The sequence below is a fragment of the Danio rerio genome, chromosome 10 (assembly GCF_052040795.2).
Source record: "Danio rerio strain M-AB ecotype USA chromosome 10, GRCz13ab, whole genome shotgun sequence".
NCBI classification, from domain to species: domain Eukaryota; kingdom Metazoa; phylum Chordata; class Actinopteri; order Cypriniformes; family Danionidae; genus Danio; species Danio rerio.
Window position 1 is genome coordinate 21,350,432 of NC_141030.1, and position 25,092 is coordinate 21,375,523.

The 25,092-nt window shown below is 36.3% G+C and overlaps 1 protein-coding gene across 1 annotated transcript; it reads left to right on the forward strand.

Moving 5' to 3' along the window:
* The first annotated feature begins 12,408 nt into the window (after positions 1 to 12,408).
* On the forward strand, positions 12,409 to 15,513 carry ccl19b (chemokine (C-C motif) ligand 19b). The gene is given in 4 exon segments (NM_001302701.1): positions 12,409 to 12,523; positions 14,434 to 14,554; positions 14,648 to 14,775; positions 15,135 to 15,513. Coding segments are annotated over 4 exon segments (345 nt in total). The 5' UTR covers positions 12,409 to 12,450; the 3' UTR covers positions 15,158 to 15,513.
* The last annotated feature ends 9,579 nt before the right edge of the window (positions 15,514 to 25,092 follow it).

The following is a 25,092-nucleotide window of genomic DNA, read 5'->3' on the forward strand; positions in this document are numbered from 1 at the left end:
GTTACACTCACTCACCCCTCTACACCTCACTCCAATTCAGGACGAGCCCCCACATGTAACCCACTGTTCCTACTGCACCCAACCAGGTCTAAGCTGGGATCAAACTGGCAATTCTTTGCTTGGGAGTCGGTTTCCTAACAAGGAGGTGATAGACCATGACCTCTAGCATCGGTCAGAGGAGTGAGGTTTACCTGCATAGCACTTTGCTAGCTGGCCTATGTTACACCATATTTAAAGAACATTTTACCTCAGTAATTCTGTTATTGGAATACATTTAATGATATAATACATTTTTTCTGTAAAAAGCACAAGAATAATGGTGGTATATAATGTGATGCCCCATTTTCACCCGTGGTAATAGTGTTGAGCTTGAGGTGGCAAAAAAAAGCATTTCCTGAAAGAGGAGCTGTAACCTTCAGGTAAATAAAAACAGTTATTTTCCAGCACAGATATAGCACTGAGATGACCCACTTATCAGACAACACTGGCATAAGGAAATAGTGCAATTGTTCAGTCTTGACATGCACTGATAGGAAGATGGAGGAAAGAAAAAAGCCAAAACAAACTTAAACGTGTAGAGCTCTACAAGTCGTCCGTAAATGTGATGGAAAAAGTTTCATTCGTTTGAATCCAATGGGAAAGACGTTAATTATCAAACTGAGCAGATAATTAAACCTAAAGTTTGTGCAGAAGTCAGTGAAAGGTGAATGTCAAGTGGCGTGCTGTTTTCTGCAGCAGTAGCCCATAAGTCGAGAGGGGTCTGGCTGCAGACCTGGTGCAGTGCAATCTGGGCTGCATCCAATGCTATTTAATGGGCCCACCTAACCACACCCCTAACCCTACCCGTCACAGTGACGTCACTAGCTCCATTTGAGTGCATTGTGTCTGACATTGCATCGCTGAGTGATGCAGTCTCAGCTTGCATCATAAAGGCTGCATCCAGATAGTGTTGCATATGTCAGAAGCTCCTTCATTAACATGTTGTGTCTTCATAGCATTCATTACCCAAATCAGCCAATAATATTTTTGCACAATGAGCCTGATCACTCTGCTAAAACAAGTCATGAAGTTCTTTAAAGCTGAAAACAGTGAAATAACAATATGGCCACTTGGGGCTCTGATGTAAACCTTATTGATGAGCTGCCAGGGCTTCTACAAGTACCACTACTTTTTTTTTTGTAATTACTTATTTCTTCAAGCTACAATCTTTGCATTTCTTTGCATAATATGTTTTTTAGGAGCCAGTGGTATATTTTGTCAAAAGCTGCTCAACTATTTGAATGATGAAGATTATTGTCAATATTTTGTTTTAAACAAACATTACCATGCTTGAATTGAGAGAAACTGTTCTTTGTAGTTGGGATGCCCTGATGTTTTTGTTCATGATCACTGATGAGAAACGCAACCAAAACCATATCAAACAATTTTGTTGTTCCACGTCACTGCATTGACAGAAAAACAAAACTTTCACGTGTTCACCTGAACACAATTAACTAAGGTAACAAATACCTTTTGTGCCCTACATCAAAGTGGGAAATCCCTGTCCGCCGTGTTATGAAACTACCCATGACCATTTATGGCAGAGACATAAACAAACCTATCTGGCGGACTTTCCAGAGTCCTTTATCCTGCACCACAATAGATATCATAGCAGGCTCAATGCACAAACATAAAGAACAGGTTCAAAAGAAGGAAACATGATATTATGCACATTTTATCAACTAAAACGACGTGTTAGCGTGACCATAAACTAACAAGGTCCATTTAACAAGTCCATACTACTGTTATCCCAAAAATAGCTAATCTGATTTTGATTAATATCAGACTATGGCAAGCCGTTTTAAAATGTAATCTGTATCATAATAAGTAGGATGGCATGGTGGCTTAGTGATTAACACTATCACCTTTCTGTGTGGAGTTTGCATGTTCTACCCATGACTGTTTGGGTTTCCTCCAGGTGCTCTGTCCAAAAAAATGCTGTGCACAGTTGAAGTCAGAATTATTAGCCTCCCTGAATTATTAGTCCCCCTGTTTATTATTTACCCATTATCTGTTTCTGGAGAGATGATTTTTTCCAACACATTTTCCAAACAATAGTTTTAATAACTCATTTCTAATAATTGATTAAATAATAATTGATGAATAATTTCTAATAATGATTTCTTTAATCTTTGCCATGATGACAGTACATAATATTTGACTAGATCTTTTTCAAGACACTTCTATACAGCTTAAAGGCCTAACTAGGTTAATTAGGTTAACTAGGCAGGTTAGGGTAATTAGGCAAGTTATTGTATATTGATGATTTGTTCTGTAGACAATCGAAAAAATATATAGTTTAAAGGGGCTAATAATTTTTTATTTAAAAAAAATGAAAACTGCTTTAATTCTAGCTGAAATAAAACAAATAAGACTTTCTCCAGAAAAAAAAAAAAAAAAAAAAAACATTATCAGACATACTGTGAAAATTTCATTGCTCTGTTAAACATCATTTAGGAAATTTTTGAAAAAGAAGAAAAAATCCAGAGGGGGGCTAATAATCATGACTTCAAATTTAGGTGAATTGGATAAACTAAGTTTGGCCAGTGGGAGAGTGTGTGTGTTTCCCAGCTCTGAGGGTTGTTCATGCAGAACAATAGTTCATTCTGATGTGGCAACCCATTATAATGCAGAGAATAAACCACAGAAAAGTGAGTAGTAACAAGTACCTGATTTCATACTTATTTGTTTAGGTCAGCCAAAGTTGGCCCATCATAACCTTTGATTTGGCCCGCCATCCCATTTGAAAAGAGAGGGAGAATGTTGGTGGTTGAGGCGAATGCCTTTGATCGAAATTGATATTTTGAATTCAATGTAATCTAATTAAAAGTTTCCTAGTTTTATTGCTGAGCTACAAAAAAAAAAAAATAATAATAAAAATGTTATAAATGAATCAGACTTTGAAAATGTAAATACTTATCACTTGACGTACAGTACATCTGACATTATGAGCATAAAAGCCGAGGTGAGGCTCGACTAGTGCATTCAGCGTTGAACTCCATTGTGTAATTAATGGAATTGTTTGTTTTTACAGTGATGAATTCATTATAAAATGTTAAAAAAGAAAATGCACTAGGTATTAAATATGATTTAAAGCTACATTTTCAAAAACAGGGTACATATTACAGGGTAAATGAAGGCATTCCTCTTTGCAAATTTAACATAATACAGTTTGGTATATATTCTGCCCGCAGCCCTCAATCATTCATTCATTCATTCATTCATTTTCTTGTCGACTTAGTTCCTTTATTAATCAGGGGTTGCCACAGCGGAATGAACCGGCAACTTATCCAGCAAGTTTTAAGCAGCGGATGCCCTTCAAGCCGCAACCCATCTCTAGGAAACATCCACACACACATTCGCACACACACATACACTACAGACAATTTAGATTACTCAATTCACCTGTACCGCATGTCATTGGACTGTGGGGGAAACCGGAGCACCCGGAGGAAACCCACGCGAAGGCAGGGAGAACATGCAAACTCCACACAGAAACGCCAACTGAGCTGAGGTTCGAACCAGTGACCTTCTTGCTGTGAGGCGACAGCACTACCTACTGCGCCACCGCCTCGTCGCCCTCAATCAAGTTTTGTTTTTAATCCTTTATTGGAAAAAGTTTGGGCACCCCTGGTTTAACATTAAGTTTGTCCAGTTCGGTATGCGTGGCTACCGTATTATTACCAATTTTCAGATCTAATTTTCCCTAGCTCACTTTTCAAGTAGTCAAAGTCTTCTGCCAAAACTGCTTTCATTTCAGCATATCATATTAATTTCTGCTGTTATAGAGGTTAGAATTTCAGATATTAGCATGTAGCATTTAGCATTTTAACATTTAGAATGGGTTTGGCTGGATTGGTTTACGGTTCCCTTTCCAGGCGCATTCCCAGAGCCATCGCACTTGAATTTTCAAAGTTTCGATGCCATATCAGGATATTTTGATGTCGTCATTAAAGCATGGGTATTATCTCGTCTTCTTTCAATCCTGAGCATATATTTATTTGTAATTAATCATTAAATAATTCGGTTACAGCAGCAGCTCACAAAAAGTCGACTTGCACCATGCTTTGCTACGGCACCGATGGTTTAGATAGTATTTTTTTCTATTAAGTTCTAGTACTTATGCTATTGATTATTTACTAATGTTCATCCTTTTCTTATCCTTTTTAATTAAATACTAGTATTTACTTATTAGATGCTGGTAGCTATTTTTAAATATTTAATGAGGCACTAGTACAAGTCATTAGATGCTTGTGATTTTATATTTGATACTACTGTATTGTTGCTTATAACAAGCAAAATAATATGCCAATAGGGTAAGCAAAATAATCTTGTTTTTTTCTTTACATTATTATTATTTTGCTCACTCCATTGGCAGATTTCTCAATTATTTTGCTTGTTTTATAGAAAAATTCCCTTCATTTTTGACATTATTTCTTAAAATAAGACGAAAAGAAAATGCAATTTTTTAATATTTGGACTAAAAAACTTAAAATTTTAGACAAAACAAAATAAAAAAATCAAAGTAAGAAAATTGTTTTTCAGTGTTGCTCTTTTAAGTAAATAAATAATAAATAAGTACTAGTACTAGCAATGTACTAATGAGCCTAACTAAAGAATAAGGACTTGTAGGCAACAAATAATGTGTAGCTTGGTTAACTGTATCTACACTGTAAAAAAAGTTCTGGTTGCCTGGTTTTAAGCTGAACCAAATTATTTTTACGAGTCCATTAAACTTATATTATGTTAAACTGACTTAAAACTGCTTGCTTAACTTATAAAATTAAGTTATAACATAATTAGCTTAGTTTAATAAGTTACAATGAACTAAAAACATATGCTATCATGACTAATTGTTCAAAATGGAGAAAGAGGTAGGCTCTATCTGAGTTACAGGTGCAAAGTATGCACTGAATATCCTGGTTATCTGAACAGAAAGATCTATAAAATCCTGCATATACCTGACATGTGACTTCTTGAAAATGGCCTTCATGCGTAAACAAACCTGGCACTGAGAAGGGGATTTCTGACATTTCACGGAACGATGATTAAATGTCGCCGTTACCTTTACCTATAGATGTTTTATGTATATTCTTTTGCAAAGAATTAATGCATTTGTTGAAGTAAATCTCATTTTAACAAACCCAAGCTGCACAAATAAGCAATTATAAGCGCGAGATTTGCATCTACCTGACTAAATGATAAGCATCTCTTCAGTTCCAGGGTTACGATAACAATCAAACCTGTCGATTTCTTTGGTGAGTTTATCTTGTATAGATTCCAGACAGATCTGGCAAGTGCACATCCTGACTGCGGGAAGTGGCTTTTTTCCCTCTTTCATTGAAGGAAAGTGAATTTGAGCCTCCAGTACAAACAAGCGCTTGGAGCCGCGGGCGAGTCTATACAGGGAAGACAGATCAATGTCGTTTATCAAGAGCACAATGAGCTGAACCCTACAAATGAACAGAACATTTTGTTATTAAAGCCTCCTGCAAGTTCAACAACTTTGGCCAATTACTAACCGCAAATATTTCATAAATCAAACCGGGAACGTTTGACAAGTTGATATCTGTATAGAGCCTAGATAAAACAACACTTTCAACATCTGTTTCCAGTTATTGCCAAGTAATGTACAACAGTAGCAAGATGGAACAAATGATATCTGCTATTATATAATGCACAAAGTAAAAACTGTATAAATGTGGAAAATGCATATCAATGCAATTTATTTAAAATTATATTATATTTAAAAGTGTTTGAATCTACTCATCCATTTATTTTGGAGGAAGTTTAAAGGGTCACGAAACACCCAAAACACATTTATTTGCGATGTTGACAATCATATATGTGTCAAACATTGCTAAAAACACTATTTTTTTTAGTTGTTTTGAGCAAATTCGTTCTTCCTGTTTGAAAATAAATTTTGAAGCAACGTCAGGACGATGAGATCATTGTATAAATTCCAGCGTGGAGATTGGATGTCTGTACCGGCCGGTACAGTGTGACATCATTGAGTTTTCAGCACATCTGTTCATTGATTTGTGAGGAAAACTTTGTTCGAACCAATCAGCGCGCTCTATTGTGAACGAGATGTAACTTCATTAAATTGCATTATACAGCTTCGAAGATTCCTTTTACCTGTTCCAGTGTTCAGACAAACAATACGTTATGTTGCCAGCCGTAATTTATACAATTGGAAGAAGAATTGTTCGGAGACATTGGTCATCAGTGTTGTGTTTAAAAATGTGCTGCAACGAATGTTTTGTTTTCATTTCTCCACAATGAGAGCACCGCTGCAGGTGGACCCACATGTGTGGATTACAGTGGTCTGCTAACACGTGACAAAAATATGTTTGTAAGGAACATTTTTTACCCGAGAGATTTTCGAAACTGAAAATGATGAAATCCAGATTTGCCGCTCGTCTCCTTTTAAAAAAACGCGGTTCCAGTTCGTGTTGATTGTCCTGTCTCTGGATTTGGTAAGTGTGCGATCAATGTTCTTTGTTTATATTTATTCAGATGGCAAAGTTAGTTAGTATCGTCAGCAGTACTTCAGTTTTTAAAAACATACCCTAGTCAAGTTTACCGTAATATCAGTTTAATATTATGGACTGAAAGATCCATTGTAAATGCTGCTCTGTGAACGTGAACATGTAAACAACTTAAACTATTACTGTCGTGTAGGATTTTAGCCGCATTTTGTGACAGGATAGTCTATACACATAGCTGTTTGACACTATACTCTGCACCCACTCAGTCAGTGAAGAACCACTGACACACATTGTGAAATGCAGTGGGGGTTTTTTCCCATACGTCATGCAGTATTAAACTTCATTAAAACTACACTCTTCCAGCAATTCATACTCGCATCATATATCTTAGTTTGTCACGGGGGGCATGCATGAAACGTTCCTGAATGAAAGCGAAAGTGCCAAACTGCAGTTAAAGTAGACAAATTAAAAATTAAACAACCGAAAGTACATGAAATGTGTATCGTGTGGTGACACGATGGTAATCGATCTATGTGCTATAACATGTAAAACAGGATCATAAAAGGAACATTCAAAAAGCAACTCATGCAAACACCTCAATCATATTATTGTCTTATTCACATTAAGGCAAATAATTTGATTACTGATGTCCATGTAAACATAGTCACAGTCTATCTCCTCCGCATCCTTATTTGTGTTTCCGCTGTAAAAAATCAGCTTGTGCATGTACTGAAACTCCCCTTTTCATGCAAACCCTTCCCTCTCTCATCACTTGACACTCCCACCTAAACAAAGCTGGACTCACCCACTTTCCTCATGTTTTTTTTTTTCAAATTAGAGGTGTGAATGAGATTCATGGCCTTTTAAATGAACTACAGGGGTTGCACAATGAAACAGAAACACCTCGTTTTAGACCACAATAATTCATTAGTCTGGTGAATGGCCTCCTTTTGCGGCCAGTAAAGCATCAATAGGTGTTGGGAATGACAGGTACAAGTCCTGCACAGTGGCTAGAGGGGTTTTGAGCCATTCTTCTTGCAGAATAGTGGCCAGGTCACTACGTGATGCTGTTGGAGGAAAACATTTCCTAACTCACTTCTCAAAACACTCCAAAGTAGCTCAATAATATTTAGGTCAGGTGACTGTGCAGGCCATCAGAGATGGTCCACTTCACTTTCATGTTCATAAAACACTCTGTCACCAGTCTTGCTGTGAATATTGGTGCATTCTCATCCTAAAACATGGCACTGCCTTCAGGATATATTGTTTGGCCCATTGGGTGCACATGGGTGTCCAGAATGGTTCGCTAGTCCTTCGCAGTGATGTTTTTGAAAAATAATAGAAGGTTTATCTTGGAGATACAAAATGTTCCTGCAATGCTTGAATCACTCATTTAGATACAGTAACTTTTTGGGGGTGCAGCGTGAGCATAAGGCGCTCATTGAGAACTTTGGCTATAGCCTTTCATTAGACTCGATTGTCTGTAATGTCCTCATCAGATCCTTATTAAACAAAGCAGCCTGATGAGTGTGGACCTGCTGAAGGTGGAAGAGACGGCAGTGTGCCTCATTCCCTCACCAAAAAAAAACAAAAAAAAAAAAAAAAATGAACGCAGCTGCAGTTCGACATAAAGCCGCTCTAACTCAAGTGGAGGATCAAATCTGTTCATCTCTTCACGCTTCATTTCAGCTCACCAGAAACACCCGGATCACATCACTGAATGAAGACCTGGTCCTTGAGGAGATATTAATCCAGCGGGATTTCAGGATATGGGCCAGTTCTCAAAACAAAACAAAAACAACTAAGATTAGTTCTGCACATTTAAAAACTGTGACCTTTAGATATTTTGTTGGCTGTTTTCCACACATATAATGAGCAGCTACATGTAGATGCAGGCCTGAAATATAACACTACAGTACTGCCAAAAACACAAGCTATTTCTGCTATATGAATATTTCTATTCACACTTCTGCTGCTTTGAGCAGCTAGAAATTGACTGAAAAGATGTATGCATGCACGTGTGTGTGTTTGCATGTATTTATGGATGTTTACAACACAGTTAACTGTACAGCATAGAAAATATAGAACAAATATACAATTTACTTCTGTAACTTAGTACTGTATTTCTTACAGTATGAAAATATAGGTCAGTAGCGTTATTAAATTTGAGTTACATAAAAATGTTGTTCTCAAAGTAGTATAGTATTGTATTTTACCAGTTTTTTTATTAAAATTTTTTTTTTTGTATTTTATTTTGTCAAGTTTTTTTATCCACTCATGCGATTATACATGTCATATAGTTTTTCCTGAGTTTTTTTTTAAACAAACTTTACTCAAATATTTTTATCAGTTTGAGTTTGATGTAAGTTGAGACGACCAAAAAAGTTAAGTTGATTTTACTTAAAAAATGACAGTGTGGAGTTTTAAATACTGTATTGAGCTGTATTTATTCATTCATTCATTTTCCTTCAGCTTAGTGCCTTTATTTATCTGGGGTTACCACAGTGGAATGAACCGCCAACTTATCCAGCATATGTTTTACACAGCAGATGCCCTTCCAGCTGCAACCCAGTACAGGGAAACGTCCATTCACACTCATTCGCATGCACATACATTATGGCCAATTTAGTTTATTAAATTTTACTATACTGAATGTCTTTGGACTGTGGGGAAAACCTGAGCACCTGGAGGAAACAGCAACTTTCTTGCTGTGACAGTGCTAACCACTTAGTCACAGTGCCACCTTGAACTGTACTTAATAGAATTTATTTTATGTTTGATGTTTTATTTGTGCTATTTAGTATTCGATTTTATGATAAACAATTCCCAGTGATGGGTTGCAGCTGGAACCGCTGCGTAAAACGTGCTGGAAAAGTTAGCGATTCATTCCGCTGTGGCGACCCCAGATTAATAAAGGGACTAAGCCGAAAAGAAAATGAATTAATAAATTTTATGTTAAACTGTTCATTTTAAAGGATTTTTTACTGGCTAGATATTCACAGATAACCTGTTTTATTTATCACAGCAGACAAAACAAAACCAATTTATGCTAATTATTACAGTAACAAAATGTAGAACAAATTGCATCCTTTCTACTGTAACTTACTGTATTTCTTTCAGTATGAAAATTATAGGTAGTCAGTAGCGCTATTATAAAGCTAGTTGCATAATCTTACTTTTAATGTGCAACATTGTGGATAGCCGTTGGCAAAAGAGAGTACATGTTTTTGCAGTTTCAGTGTTGGGTTGCACCCAAAAAGTACAGAAACTCAATGCTGTCAATCAAAATGCAGTTTGACAGCTTTTATACTGACGCAAGTGTTTTTTGAGTGAGCTAATATGTTACATAAACGGCCATAAAAGGTGATTATTATGATAGTCATTCTGATTAACTGCATTATATTATATCCGATATCCACACTCACAATGCATTCATATGATTTTGTGAGTAGCAAGCCTGAATATTTAGAATTATTTAATGGGTTTTCTTTCATTTTCTTTTTGGCTTAGTCTCTTTATTAATCTGGGACCGTCACAGCTGAATGAACCACTAACTTATTCAGCATATGTTTTACGCAACCCATCACTGGGAAACATCCATACACTCTCATTCACACATACACACTACGGACAATTTTAACCTACCCAATTCACCTTATGTTTGAAGGGAATTTTCATTCATTCATTAATTTTCTTGTCAGCTTAGTCTCTTTATTAATACGAGGTCACCACACCAACTTATCCAGCAAGTTTTTACGCAGCTGATGCCCTTCCAGCCGCAACCCATCTCTGGGAAACATCCACACACACACACACACACACACACACACGCACACACACACACGCACACACACACGCACACACACGCACACACACACGCACACACACACACACGCACACACACACACACGCACACACACACACACGCACACACACACACACGCACACACACACGCACACACACACACACGCACACACACGCACTACGGACAATTTAGCCTACCCAATTCACCTGTACCACATGTCTTTGGACTGTGGGGGAAACCCGAGCACCCAGAGGAAACCTACGCGAACACAGGGAGAACATGCAAACTCCACACAGAAACGCCAACTGAGCCGAGGATCGAACCAGCGACCCAGCAACCTTCTTGCTGTGAGGCGAATGTGCTACCCACAGCGCCACTGTGTCGCCTGAAGGGGATTTAAATATTGTAATTAACTTTATTTAGGTTAAAAAAAATTATTATTCATTTATTGTTTTATTTTTTAATCATATTTATAATAAAAATTTTAAACAAAAAGTACATTATTTAAAACCCTGGTGTGGCCATGGTGGCTTAGTGGTTTGCACCTTGGCCTAACAGCAAGAAAGTCAATGGTTCGATTCCTCGCAGAGTCAGTTGGCTTTTCTGTGTGAAGTTTACAGGTTTTCTCCATTTTCATGCGGGTTTCCTCAGGATGCTCCAGGTTTACCCCACAGTCCAAAGACATGCGCTGTAAGTGAATTGGATGAACTTGCTGCAGTGTATGTGTGTGTGTGTGTAAATGTGTGGGTGTTTCCTAGTACTGGGTTGTGGCTGGAAGGGCATCTGCTGCATAAAAAAACATATGCTGTAATAGTTATCGGTTCATTCTGCTGTGGCGACCAGCAACAATGCATTACTTTAAAAATATAACTGTTACCTATACAATATGATGCGTTTGTCCATTACTTGGTAAATAAATTAATTTTGGCTGCAGTATAGCCTACATCTTCCTGTTTACATTGGCGACACATTATGGGATTGGTTGATGCCAACCAATCACTGCAAAGAAGATGCATAATGCATACATTTATGGTTGTCTTCTGAGTGATAATTTTAAATTACTTTCATTTATTTATTTCGTAAAGGTTTGTTGTATATTGAAGCTAGTTTTCATACTCGTGCTGTGAAAGAACATGTTTAAGGGTTAAATACAACTTTTATGAAGTCACTTAAATTTTTTCTTCTGAATATATTATTCAGCTGAATTAACACCTTTTGATATATATTTTTTATTTTTGCGCTGCTGGTCTGACTTAAATAAATAGTGTTTAAAATTGACTTTGTTTATGTCTGTCTTGTGTTTTATTTGTGAGAATGCAAATTAATTAAAACTGAAGCTGATCAACTGTATTCTCCACACTGCACTGAAGTGAAGGGCATTAATGGGAGCATTAAACATTTTCTTTGGAAAAGTAACTCAAAAAGGATGTTTAACAGTACTGCATTCCTTTTTGGTAAGTAATCAATAAAGTAATTGAGTTACGTTTTGAATTAAATAGCCACTATTTTTCAGTACCTAGCACAACACTTGTGGAGACCTCTGATCAATCAGAGATTAAGCCAAAGGAAAATTAATGAATGAATAAATGAATTAATAAATGATTTTTTTGCATTGTACATTTCTTTAATATACTTTTTATTTTATTATTGTATATTACATAGCAATTTTGTTTTATAAGTAATTGAAATCACTCAAAACTAAGGGCAGACATCTGATTAACGACAAAAGAAATGTAATACAGTCAATAGAGGAGCTGCTTAAGCAACCTGCAATTTGTCCAAAAGCCACATTAATTCAATCTGTTCCCTCCAGCAAAATCTGCTTCAACGACTACATTCTCATTCACCGCATGTTTCTCATAAATCTGCACTGATACTGATAAGACAAGTCGAAACTTTTCCTTGAGTTGAATGATCACCAAGGTTTTGGCAGCCTGCTTTTTTTCCAGTTAACGAAGGTGAAAGGGCTCGTTAAATGGGAGGATTTACAGTAAACCCGATTGATAAAAGCATAAAGAAAGCGAAAGTTTCCTGAGTGGCGTATAAAAGGAGCGCATGTGCCCCTGAGATTCATTTCTGTGGAGGACAGGAGAAGAGACCCGCGGAGAGACAAAATGATGCTTTCCAACTCAATAGTGGCCGCTGCTCTGCTCATACTGAGTGTTAGTCTGTGGAGCTGCACAACAGGTGAGATTTAGCAATATCCTTCTTACAAGAGGTTAAAACTAATCCGGTTTTAAAGAAACTTTTTTTACTGTATTCCAAGTTGTCTTTTACGTTTAAATATGCGCTATTTGCAGACCTCTACATTTCGTGCGCAATAGTCAAAACATTTGATATCGGGTTTAAAATAGCCACTTCCCAACAAACAATTTTGTGTTTGGCTAAAACAAGGCTAAACTTTGGCTGTCAGTAAAAATCTAATAGACATTTAAGAGTAGCCCAAAACTAGTCGTCAAATAGACAGATTAGACAGACTGTATATGTGTAGTCATCCATTTCTGACTAGTCTTGCCTATTTCTAGAAGTCTATTAGATTTTCACTGACCTTGTTTTAGCCCAAACAACTATGTTTAGACGTCTTTTATACATCTTAGAGATCTTTGAAAACAAAACATGCTTGCTGGGATGTTTCATTATTTGGCATTTTGGAGGCAAATATTTTTCTAAATAGAGAAGTGTGTATATATATATATATATATATATATATATATATATATATATATATATATATATATATATATATATATATATATATATATATATATATCAGGCATATTATGAAAACAATGCAATGTTTTTCATATGAATTGCAAAATTGCTTCATACAAATGATGAACAAATCCCTCTGTAAATACATCCACAATAAAGTTATAAATAAAGCAGTTCAATTGTCATTCATAAACTACTGGTCAAAAATTTGTGGTGAGTATAAAATAAGCTTAATTTGGCTAACCAACGCTGAATTTATTTAATCAAAAATACAGTACAAATTGTAAAATTGTGAAACGTTATTGCACTATAAAATAACCATTTAAAAATAGTTTATAATTTAATTTAATATTTTTTCCAGTGCTTTTAAAGATGAATTTTCAGCTTCATTCTTCTGTCACATGATCATGAAATAATAATAATAAACTAATAATAATAATAATTATTATTATTATAATTATTAATGGTAATAGTAATAAAAACAATAATGACTGGAGTAATAATTTCATTTAAAACTACATACTATAAAAACAATTTTTTTTATAAATATTTAACAATTTAACTGGTGGCTCATTCTGCTGTGGTGACCCCAGATTAATAAAGGGACTAAGCAGAAAAGAAAATGAATAAATTAATAAACAATTTAACAGTTTTCTTACATTTATTAAATGCTGCCTCAGACAGAATAATTTTCTTTAAATAAAAAAACATGAAATCCCAAACTTTTGAGCAATAGTGTAATTATTACAACTATATATTGATACTTTTATAAAATTATATTAATATAGCTGTATCATACATTTTAAAGAGCTGCTGAAATGGAGATTTATTGCTCACTGCAGGAGAAAACACTCATTTTCAGAAAACAGCTTTAACTTTTTAAATGTAATTGAAATCTTCACACAACCTCAAAAGTCTGACCAAAACGTGTGTTTTTTTCTGCAGTGTTACCTTAAATGGACAGTTCAACAACAACAACAAAAAAAAAAGTCAAATTGTTGTTAGTTCATTTAGTCGTGTGCCATTAAGGGCGACTTTTCTTTAGCACAACTTTAAAAAGAATTTCTAGCTTTAACTGTGATTTGTGATGATAAAATCAACACAAAGTCAACATCTACCAGCACTTTTACAATAAAATACAAACAAAAAACAGACAAAAAACATGAATACCCACAGCTCTGGAGGCTTTCAGCTTTTATCAGGCTTTTAATAAACTACCACAGTTTCAGCTAAAACTCCTCTTTAATGTTCCTCTGAAGTAAAAAGTGATTTGCATCTTGTATGGCCTGAGGATGAGTAAATGATCAACTCAGTCTCTTTTATTTTTTACAGTGCACAAGACTGTAAACGTTGCTAATGTTTAACACTCTGTTTATCTCCTGCAGCTCTCGGCGATGATGCAGTGGATTGTTGTTTAACCACCAGCGACCGGCGAATCCCTCAGAAAGTGGTGACGACTTTCTCTCTTCAGACCGGAGAAGGAGGCTGCAGAGTTCCTGCCACAATGTAAGTCGCATTACACACATTTCTAAATGTGCATCAAACTTCGAGGTGTGTTGGATTTTGCATATTTAAATATTTAAATATGGATATCCACAGATTTGTCACAAAGAAGGGCTTGAAGCTCTGCGCACCATTTCCGAGCCAGAATAACTGGGTGAGCAGACTGATTGACCACATACTAGGAAGAGAAAAACCAGCACAAAAACGACCCAGGAAATCTAAAGGTAGGTGTTTGTGTTTCATTATCGTTTTGTGCATAAATAACAAAAAAGCCCTGATCATAAATAAATAAAGAAAAAAGATACCAATTGACAATTCCTATCGTCTCTCCTAGCGTTTAAATAAAATGACATTTTTGTTTCATTCTGTAAACTACAGACAACACTTATAAATGTAAGCATTTTGTGTCATAGAATAAGAAAAAATGTGTTTTTACATTTATTTATGCAACACAACTCCAATGTTTTTACTTCAGAAAAGATTTTCTTTGTATACAACATTTAAAATGATCATATTTTAATCTAATCTATTTTAATAACACATTAAACATTACACAACATTCTTTTGCTCTCTTTTATTACAGGAAAGAAACAGAGACAGCAGTGATTGTCACCATCAGATTATCCAGGTCCAGCCTGCTTTCACACATGCAGAACTAATAGCACTCAATCATAATAGTAAACGCTTACTCTCAGGTTTACGTTTGTATAGCAGAACAGGTCAAAGTGTGAATTTACTGCCATAGGAATAAGCTTTTCCAATATGAACGGTTTTTAAAATGTGAATCTTTCCCTCCGATCTACATGAAGAGCTTTCAAGCTAACATTTCCTTGATATGTCAAGTATCTATTTTTGTATTGTTTTCTGAGCCATTAATTGAAAATATGTTTTCTGTCAAACTCCACACATTTTCACTTTGTATTTTTGAATATAAATAAAAGATTTTACGTATTAAATATAAATAAATATATATTGTGTCTTTTCTTTGCTACATTTACATAAAATCGTTGTGACCTTTTACAGTTTTTCTCAGTGGCTTTGGTCCATTTCTCTGATCAGAAATGAAATTTTCAAAAGTTCCTGTTCAATCTTCAGGTCATTGTGTCACTTGTGCATACAAAAAATTATATGTCATTCATTTGAGCAAGTTGCAAATGCTTTTGTACATCCATGATTATGTGCGATTCTCTGATGTTTCCTACGTTATCAATTGCTTATGTCATGTTGATCAAAATGTATTATTTTGTTTTCTGTTGAATAGTCTCACCCCCACAACATTTAAACCTTTGTTCATGGCATAAGTCTTTACATGCAAAATGCCTAAACAAGTTGTGATAATATTTTGTCATAATGCATTTTTCTGTAGACATTTTTTTTATAAATCTGGTGGATCCCATGGTAAATCTTGCCTTTAAAAAAAAAAAAAAAAAAAAATATATATATATATATATATATATATATATATATATATATATATATATATATATATATATATATATATATATATATTTTAACTCTAAAAAAAACTAATATAATTTTGCTTTGGCTCAATTCTCGATTGAAATTTTTATTGTTCAAAACAGTAAGTTTAAATCTCTGAACAATTAGCGTATTGTTCACATCAGATTTCTTATTGATTTAAACAAATTGCAAATGCTGTGGCGCATGTGTGCAAAAAGTAAGTAAATTGTCTGTCATTTGGAAAGAATTATTAAGAAAATGATTCCGTATGGCTTGTTGATCAAATCTGATGAGTTGATTCTCATTTAAATTGCCAAATTCTTTACTACTTCTCAATTTTTTTTTCACCGTGTAAGTCATCACACTCAAAACTATTTATTCAATTATCAAGCATTTGTATACGCATACGTAAATCAGAATGATTAAAACCCCTTTGATTTTTTTTCTTGTTTTAAATATTTTCCAAAAGATGTTTAACAGAGCAAGGACATTTCCACAGTATGTCTGGTAATGTTTTTTCTTTTGGAGAAAGTCTTATTTGTTTTATTTTGGCTAGAATAAAAGCAGTTTTTATTTTTTAATTAAACATTTTAAGGTCAAAATTTTTAGCCCCTTTAGGCTGTATTTTCCCTATAGTCTACAGAACAAACTATTATTATACAATAACTTGCCTAATGACTCTAGTTAAGCCTTTAAATGTCACTTTAAGCTGTATAGAAGTGTCTAGAAAAATATCTAGTCAAATATTATTTATTAGTTATCATGGCAAAGATAAAATAAATCAACTATTAGAAATGAGTTATTAAAAGTGTTGTGTTTAGAATAGTGTTAAACAAATCTCTCTTGTTTGAACAGGTTAAACAGATATTGGGGGGAAAAAACAGAGGGGCTAATAATTCAAGGAGTTTTAATAATTCTGACTTCAATTGTATCTGATATTGACATTGTTTGTAATGTCTGAAAAATTGATAAATGAACTCTTATTGCTATCTGCATCATGACAAGGCCAACAAGAGCGACAGGATGTTCATCAAGAATATTTTTTTTTCATGGATACTGTTTTGCTGTCTTTTTCCTTTCTGTATCACAATAACATGATCTGTCAACAAATGACAGTAGCTTACAAACAGCAAAAAACTATTTCTTTTGACATTGTTTACATCAGAACGCCCCTCCAGAGTACACTGTTGTCAACATGACTAAGTAATTTGAGTGTCTTATCCATACACACTGACACAAGGACTTGTCATTCTGATGGCACTGCATGTTCACTGACATAAATTTAATGTTGAGAGATGAACTAAGGATTTTTAGCAAGGCCTTTGTAGGAAATCCATGGTGTTTTGCTAATTGTATGCATTGTTTTGATAAATGCACCTACTGTTATGCAAATTTCAATTTGGATCTGAGAAATGTACCAAAGCGACTGGGAAAAACTGTAAAAGATATATATATTTTTACAATTACAATTATTAATTTAACAGACGGTTTTCTCCAAAGCGACTTATGAATTATCAAAGAAGCACTCCAAATCGCAAGAGAGCAACAAAAGATAGATGCCATGACAAGGCTAAGTTCATTTAGCAGTTCTAATTTATCAAATCTGCATGAGAGTTGTGGTCTGCAAATTTCTACTGGTCATCAAAAACAACTCATTGGTTTCCTAACTTTCAAGCAGCTATTGTTGATGTGCTGTATGTTGAAGTTGTGTTGTTAAGGTACCAGCGGTTCAGTTTTAGAGAAGGTGGTTGTCCTTCATTCAGTGGTCAGGCATGCTAATCAGGGGTGGATTCAGTGATTTTGCACCCTAAGCAAATCAAGCCATGGGGCCAAAGTCCTGAAATGCACCATTTCTACTTTTATTTACATTTTTAATGTTTTTTTTTATATCACTCAATCTTTTCTTCGACATTTTTAAATACAAATAGAGAATACAATCTCTACATTTTAAGTGATTCGTTTTCTTAAAATGAATTTACAACTAAAAATAAATATATATATTTTTTATAAATTTGACTGCTGGACAGCTCCATGATGGATTTTTTATTTTGTAATATTATTATAATTACATAACATTACATAATTATAATAATAGTATATTTGATTGTATTCTAATTAATATTTAATTATGTTGAAATTGTATTCATTTAACTCTCACCATAAAAAATGTGGTAGAAAACAATGTTATATATACTTGGTATAATCTTTACTTCTAGATATTTACTGGGGACCCCCAGATTTCCGGGGCCCTAAGCGGCCACTTACCTCACTGATTGTTTGGAATGAGAGTTATGGGTGTCACCAGCCTAACAATGGTTGGAAAAGCAATGTTTTAGATTAACAGACACAAGTGGTGCCATGTATATAAGGAATAGAAACAGAGCCCTGAGGCACCCCAGTAGCAAGATGGTGAAGTTTAAATATTCTGGCCCTCTAAGGCCGTACTCACACTAGGTACAGTTGCCTCGAACCGGGCCAAAGCACGCTTGTCCCCCCTCCCGTCTCCCCCGACGGCCCGCGCTCACACCACAAAGGGGCTTCGGCACGCTTACGTCAACGCTGCTGTGCTGTTCAGTGAGAAGCACTCTCTCACTCAGCAGCACAGTGGAGATTTCTCTATATCGTTTCAGTCATTTGATATGCTGTCAAATATTTCGCCAAACAGTCCTTAGGGATGCGGGGACACGCAGTCAGATATTTTGCCGAACAGATCCGCCACTTTTGGCGCTCATAAACAATCATAAAGCTCTCGTGCTGCAGGAATGAGGAGGTCTGCTAAAGTGAGGGGTTTGCGTCTTTAATAAACTATGGCAGTTTGTGATCACTGAACAGTAAGAATGATTAATAAATCCATATGAAACAGTGCCTTAAAAGTCACGTCTCGCTCTCAGTTTCGGGCTTTGGCGCGTTTTGCACTCACACACAAGCGTACCGCGCCAAAGCCCAAGTGAACCGTGCTCAGGCACACCTCTTCCAACCGGGCCAGGGCCGGCCAAGTGAACCATGCTTGAGCCCGATTCAGAGCACTAACACTTCCCAAACGATCCGGGAAACGGGCCTGGGCACGGTACGGATGGCATAGTGTGAGTAGGCCCTAAGACACCTTGAATTACCTGCCTAAGAGCTGAGGCATTGGAGTGTGATCCCTGAGATGCCCATTGTCTTGAGGGTTGCCAAGAGAATTTGGTGTTGATTGTGTCCAAAGCAGCAGACAAATCCAGCAAGATGAGCATTGATTGAAAATTTGGAAGCAGCTTTTCTGTGTCTCAGGGCTCCTACAACTGAGAGCAGGGCAGTGGATTCATAAACTCAAAGTAACAAACGTTTTTGAAAGTATTTTTAGGAAGCTGTTTGCACTGTAAAAAGTGATTAGTTGACTTTACTTTCAAAACATTGAGTAAATACAATTGATATATACACAATAAGTCTTCTTTGGCAGTGTATGAGTGCGTGTGTGAATGTAAGAGTGTATGGGTGTTGTTGCAGCTGTTCGTTTTGCTGGGGTGACCCCTAATAAACAAGGGACTAAGCCGAAGGAAAATAAGTAAATTAATTTTAAAAAGTTAAATAAACATAAATTGCATATTTGTCAAGACTTGATAATCATTGATCATAAATTTTTTTACAGTGTATGTCTCATGATCTATAGCTTACTCCAATGTCCTAGTGATTGTAAACATGTTATGACTTTAACACATGCGGTGCATTTAATAAAACAGCCAGCATTTGATTATTTGCAAAGCTATAAAGCAGCCAATAACCTTTAAAATGCTTGTTTGAATAAAAAGCTTTTAACCTCTATTCTATAATGAAGGGGATTTTAGCTCTCTTTAAAGCATCTAGAATCTTTAGCATCACCAACAATTGCATACTATTTCAAAACACTATACCTCACATGGACAGTAGTACAATGATATACTGTTTAGACCTCATGCAATCTGCTATATGATCACTCCCCCTAGAGGAAATTGGAGTCTTGTCCATTGTCATTTGAGCACCTAAAATGCAAGATCAATTATAATATTAATCTGCTGTCAGACAATGTGCATATGAGGAAAGAATGGTGATGTTTTTTATTGCAGAAACTGTGACATCCATCAAGTGGGCTTTAATCCAGACCGTTGCTCTCAGCTGTGTGATGAAGCTGTGGCTGATTCCAGTTTTCTGAAGGATTAGAGAATGTTTTACCCTGTGGACCGTGACACACTCATATGCACACATACATAAAAAAATACCCAGAAAATCCAACAATCCAGATGCCCCAGGATGCTTTGTAGCCCTGCAGCACAGTATGAACTGAATTCAGAAGAGAAATGTCACAGCAATCTGTTGAGGACCAAAATATCTAAACTAGTCAAGATAGATACCAGACAAAAAAAAAAATCAATGGACAGACAGACATACACACGAACAGACAAATAGATAGAGGGACTGATAGAAAAATGGATAGAAGGAAACTAGAAAGTAGATACGACAGACAGACAGGGATAGACAGACAGAAAAATAGAAGGACAGATAGACAGACAATTAGACAAAAAACAGACAGATTGGTGGACGGACGAATATATAGAAAGACAGATAGACAGACAGATGGATGGATGGACAGAATATAGAAAGACAAATAGAGAAACAGCCAGAAGTACAGACAGAAATATGAACAGATGGACAGATGAACAGACAAATACATAAATAAATGAACAGACAGACAGATGCAATATGACAAATACATAGAAGAAGGTGGAGACAGACAGAGACAGACAGACAGACAAATACATAGAAGAAGGGGAAGACAGACAGAGACAGACAGACAGACAAATACATAGAAGAAGGGTGAGACAGGCAGACAGACAGACTAATACATAGATGCAAGGACAGACAGACAGACAGACACATAGATAAAAGGACAGAAAGACAGACAGACAGACAAATACATAGAAGAATGAACAGACAGACAAACAGACAGACAGACAGACAGACAGACAGACAGACACAAATACTTAGAAGAATAAACAGACAGACGTATGGACAGATGGATGTATACACTGACAGAAAAATTGAATGACAGACAGACAGACAAACAGACAGAGAGACAGACAGACAAATACATAGAAGAAGAGGCAGACAGACATGCAGACAGACAGACAGACAGACAGACAGACAGACAGACTAATACATAGATGAAAGGACAGACAGACAGACAGACAGACAGACAAATACATAAAAGAAGAGGCAGACAGACATGCAGACAGACAGACAGACAGACAGACAGACAGACAGACAGACAGACAGACAGACAGACAGACAGACAAATAATTAGAAGAATGGACAGACAGACAGACAGACAGACAGACAGACAAATACATAGAAGAAGGGTGAGACAGGCAGACAGACAGACTAATACATAGATGCAAGGACAGACAGACAGACAGACAGACATACACATAGATAAAAGGACAGAAAGACAGACAGACAGACAAATACATAGAAAAATGAACAGACAGACAAACAGACAGACAGACAGACAGACAGACAGACACAAATACTTAGAAGAATAAACAGACAGACGTATGGACAGATGGATGTATACACTGACAGAAAAATAGAATGACAGACAGACAGACAAACAGACAGAGAGACAGACAGACAAATACATAGAAGAAGAGGCAGACAGACATGCAGACAGACAGACAGACAGACAGACAGACAGACAGACTAATACATAGATGAAAGGACAGACAGACAGACAGACAGACAAATACATAAAAGAAGAGGCAGACAGACATGCAGACAGACAGACAGACAGACAGACAGACAGACAGACAGACAGACAGACAGACAGACAGACAGACAGACAGACAAATAATTAGAAGAATGGACAGACAGACAGACAGACAGACAGACAGACAGACAGACAGACAGACAAATACATAGAAGAAGGGGCAGACAGACATGCACCAAGACAGACGGACAGACTAATACATAGATGAAAGGACAGACAGACAGACAGACAGACAGACAGACTAATACATAGATGAAAGGAAAGACAGACAGACAGACAGACAGACAGACAGACAGACAGACAAATACATAGAAGAATAAACAGACAGGCAGACAGACAGAGAGACAGACTAATACATAGATGAAAGGACAGACAGACAGACAGACAGACAGACAGACAGACAGACTAATACATACTTAAAAGGACAGAAAGACAGACAGACAGACAGACAGACAAATACATAGAAGAATGAACAGACAGACAGACAGACAGACAGACAGACAGACAGACAGACAGACAGACAGACAGACAGACAGACAGACAGACAAATAAATACTTAGAAGAATGGACAGATAGACAGACGTATGGACAGATGGATGTATACACTGACAGAAAAATAGAATGACAGACAGACAGAGAGACAGACAGACCAATACACAGAAGAAGAGCCAGACAGACATGCAGACAGACAGACAGACAGACAGACAGACAGACAGACAGACAGACAGACTAATACATAGATGAAAGGACAGACAGACAGACAGACAGACAGACAGACTAATACATACTTAAAAGGACAGAAAGACAGACAGACAGACAGACAGACAGACAGACAGACAGACAGACAGACAAATACATAGAAGAATGAACAGACAGACAGACAGACAGACAGACAGACAGACAAATAAATACTTAGAAGAATGGACAGACAGACAGACGTATGGACAGATGGATGTATACACTGACAGAAAAATAGAACGACAGACAGACAGAGAGACAGACAGACCAATACACAGAAGAGGCAGACAGACATGCAGACAGACAGACAGACAGACAGACTAATACATAGATGAAATGACAGACAGACAGACAGACAGACAAACAGACAAATACATAAAAAAGAGACAGACAGATATGCAGACAGACAGACAGACAGACAGACAGACAGACAGACAGACAGACAGACAGACAGACAGACAGACAGACAGACAGACTAATACATAGATGAAAGGACAGACAGACAGACAGACAGACAAATACGTAGAAGAATGAACAAACGGACAGACACACAGACAGGCAGACAGACAGACACTTAGAAGAATGAACAGACAGAGAGACAGACAGACAGACAGACAAATACATAGAAGAATGGACAGACAGACAGAAGTATGGACAGATTGATGGATACACTGACAGGAAAACAGAATTACAGACAGACCACCCCTAAACCCAACCGTCATTGGGGGATGAGCAAATCGTACTAAATGGTAGATCGTACAAATTCATACAAATTAGCCACTAAATGAAAAAGTTACGAATTGCCGTGAGATTGTGTTGGAGAGACAAATAAATAGACAGAGATATTTTTGGGTGATCTGTTCCTTTAAAAGTGGCTTGCTTCTGACTTCGCTGGCCTCTAAACAGCCTCTGTAGTCTATTTTTCCTCGTTTTTCTTCTTTCTTTGCTCTTTGAGTCGAGTCTAGGCTCCTCAAACATCCTCTCAGAATCTCTTTTTGTTTCTGTCTTTTCTCTTTCTCCCACTCTTTCAGTCTTTCAGGCTCCACAGACCCGGGAGAGAATAAAAGAGCCGGTCTCTGTTTTCTCTCTCTGTATCCTGGAGGAGAAGTCAGATGGAGCGAGGGAATGATCAGGGAAATATAGAGAGATGGAGGGAGTGTGGGGGTGGGGGTGAGCAGGCTAAATGGACTAGCGAAGCACATTAGAGCTAATGGATGAAGCCTGTGGGGTCAGATCATTCAGTACAGATCCTAGACCCCCCTGCATGTGTGCTAATGCACCACACTGATCAAGAGATGCCCAGTTCACTTACTTATAGTAAACACTACAAGTATGTCTAGTAGGACAAGTACACTTCAGCATGTTTCAAAATAGCACAGATATGGAAACAATGTTAGAATGGATAGTAGAAAAAGTACTGGCAGCTTATTGCCGTATTTGTTTGTAGTTTTCATGACTCCAGTATGTAATTTGACTACTAAAAGTCAATAAATTCGACTAACTACTAAACTGTCAATAAAAGCCACTTTGTGAAGTGTTTTACATTAAAAAAAAACAGTCGGAGCAAAGATCAAGGGCCCATAATGCAGTTTAAAAGTGTAAATAAACCGAAAGCATCAATGAATCACCAATAAATGTTACTTATCACACATTTTCTAAAATGCATGTTCAATACAATTTTCACTAACATGCAGTGGTGTAAAGTAACAGATTACAAATACTCAAACTATTGTAATCGAGTCTCAGGAATTATAATTTGCTAAGTAGTTTCAAACATGTGTACTTTTACTTTCCCTTGAGTGCATTTTTAGAGCAGTATCTGTACTTTTAATCCTCTATTTTCAATCTGCAGGCACTACTTTATTTCCTTCTTGTCTATGGTGATTGGCTGAAGTAGATAAATCAGTCCTGCTATTCCTGGCCAATTAAATCGCACATAGAAAGTAAATCGCACCATACTGAACAACCTCAAGACATGGGCACTTTATAAATGCAGTAAACCTTTTGGAAGCATTAAAATGTCCAAGAAGATGTCCAAAGTCTTTAAACGCATTGACCCAGAGACTGTTTATAGACTGCATGTCACTGATGAGAAAAGGAAAGATGTTGACTGTATGATGACTGAAATTGCCAAACAGCCTTAAACCATCACTGAATGAAGCAAATGAAGAATGGAAGGAAGGGTTAAATGAAGGAAGAACAGAACTAATGAAGGAAGGAAGGACCAAATAATTGAAGGAAGGATTCAAGGAAAGACTGAACAAACTAAAAAAGGAAGGACAGAATGAACAAACAATGGAGGAAAGGTTGGATGGAACGAACAAATATAGAAAGATCACTAAATGCCCTACAGAATGTAACGTTTTCACATGCCTGCAAAAACTAAATGTAAACACATCAACGTTCCATATTATAATACTCACTACTTTAGAAAGGGCTAATTTTTACTCATACTTTGAGTAATATTTAAATCAGATAATTTTACTCTACTTGCATTACATTTTTGGGCAAGTGATGGTACTGTTACTTGAGTATGATTTTTCAGTACTCTTTCCATCACTGC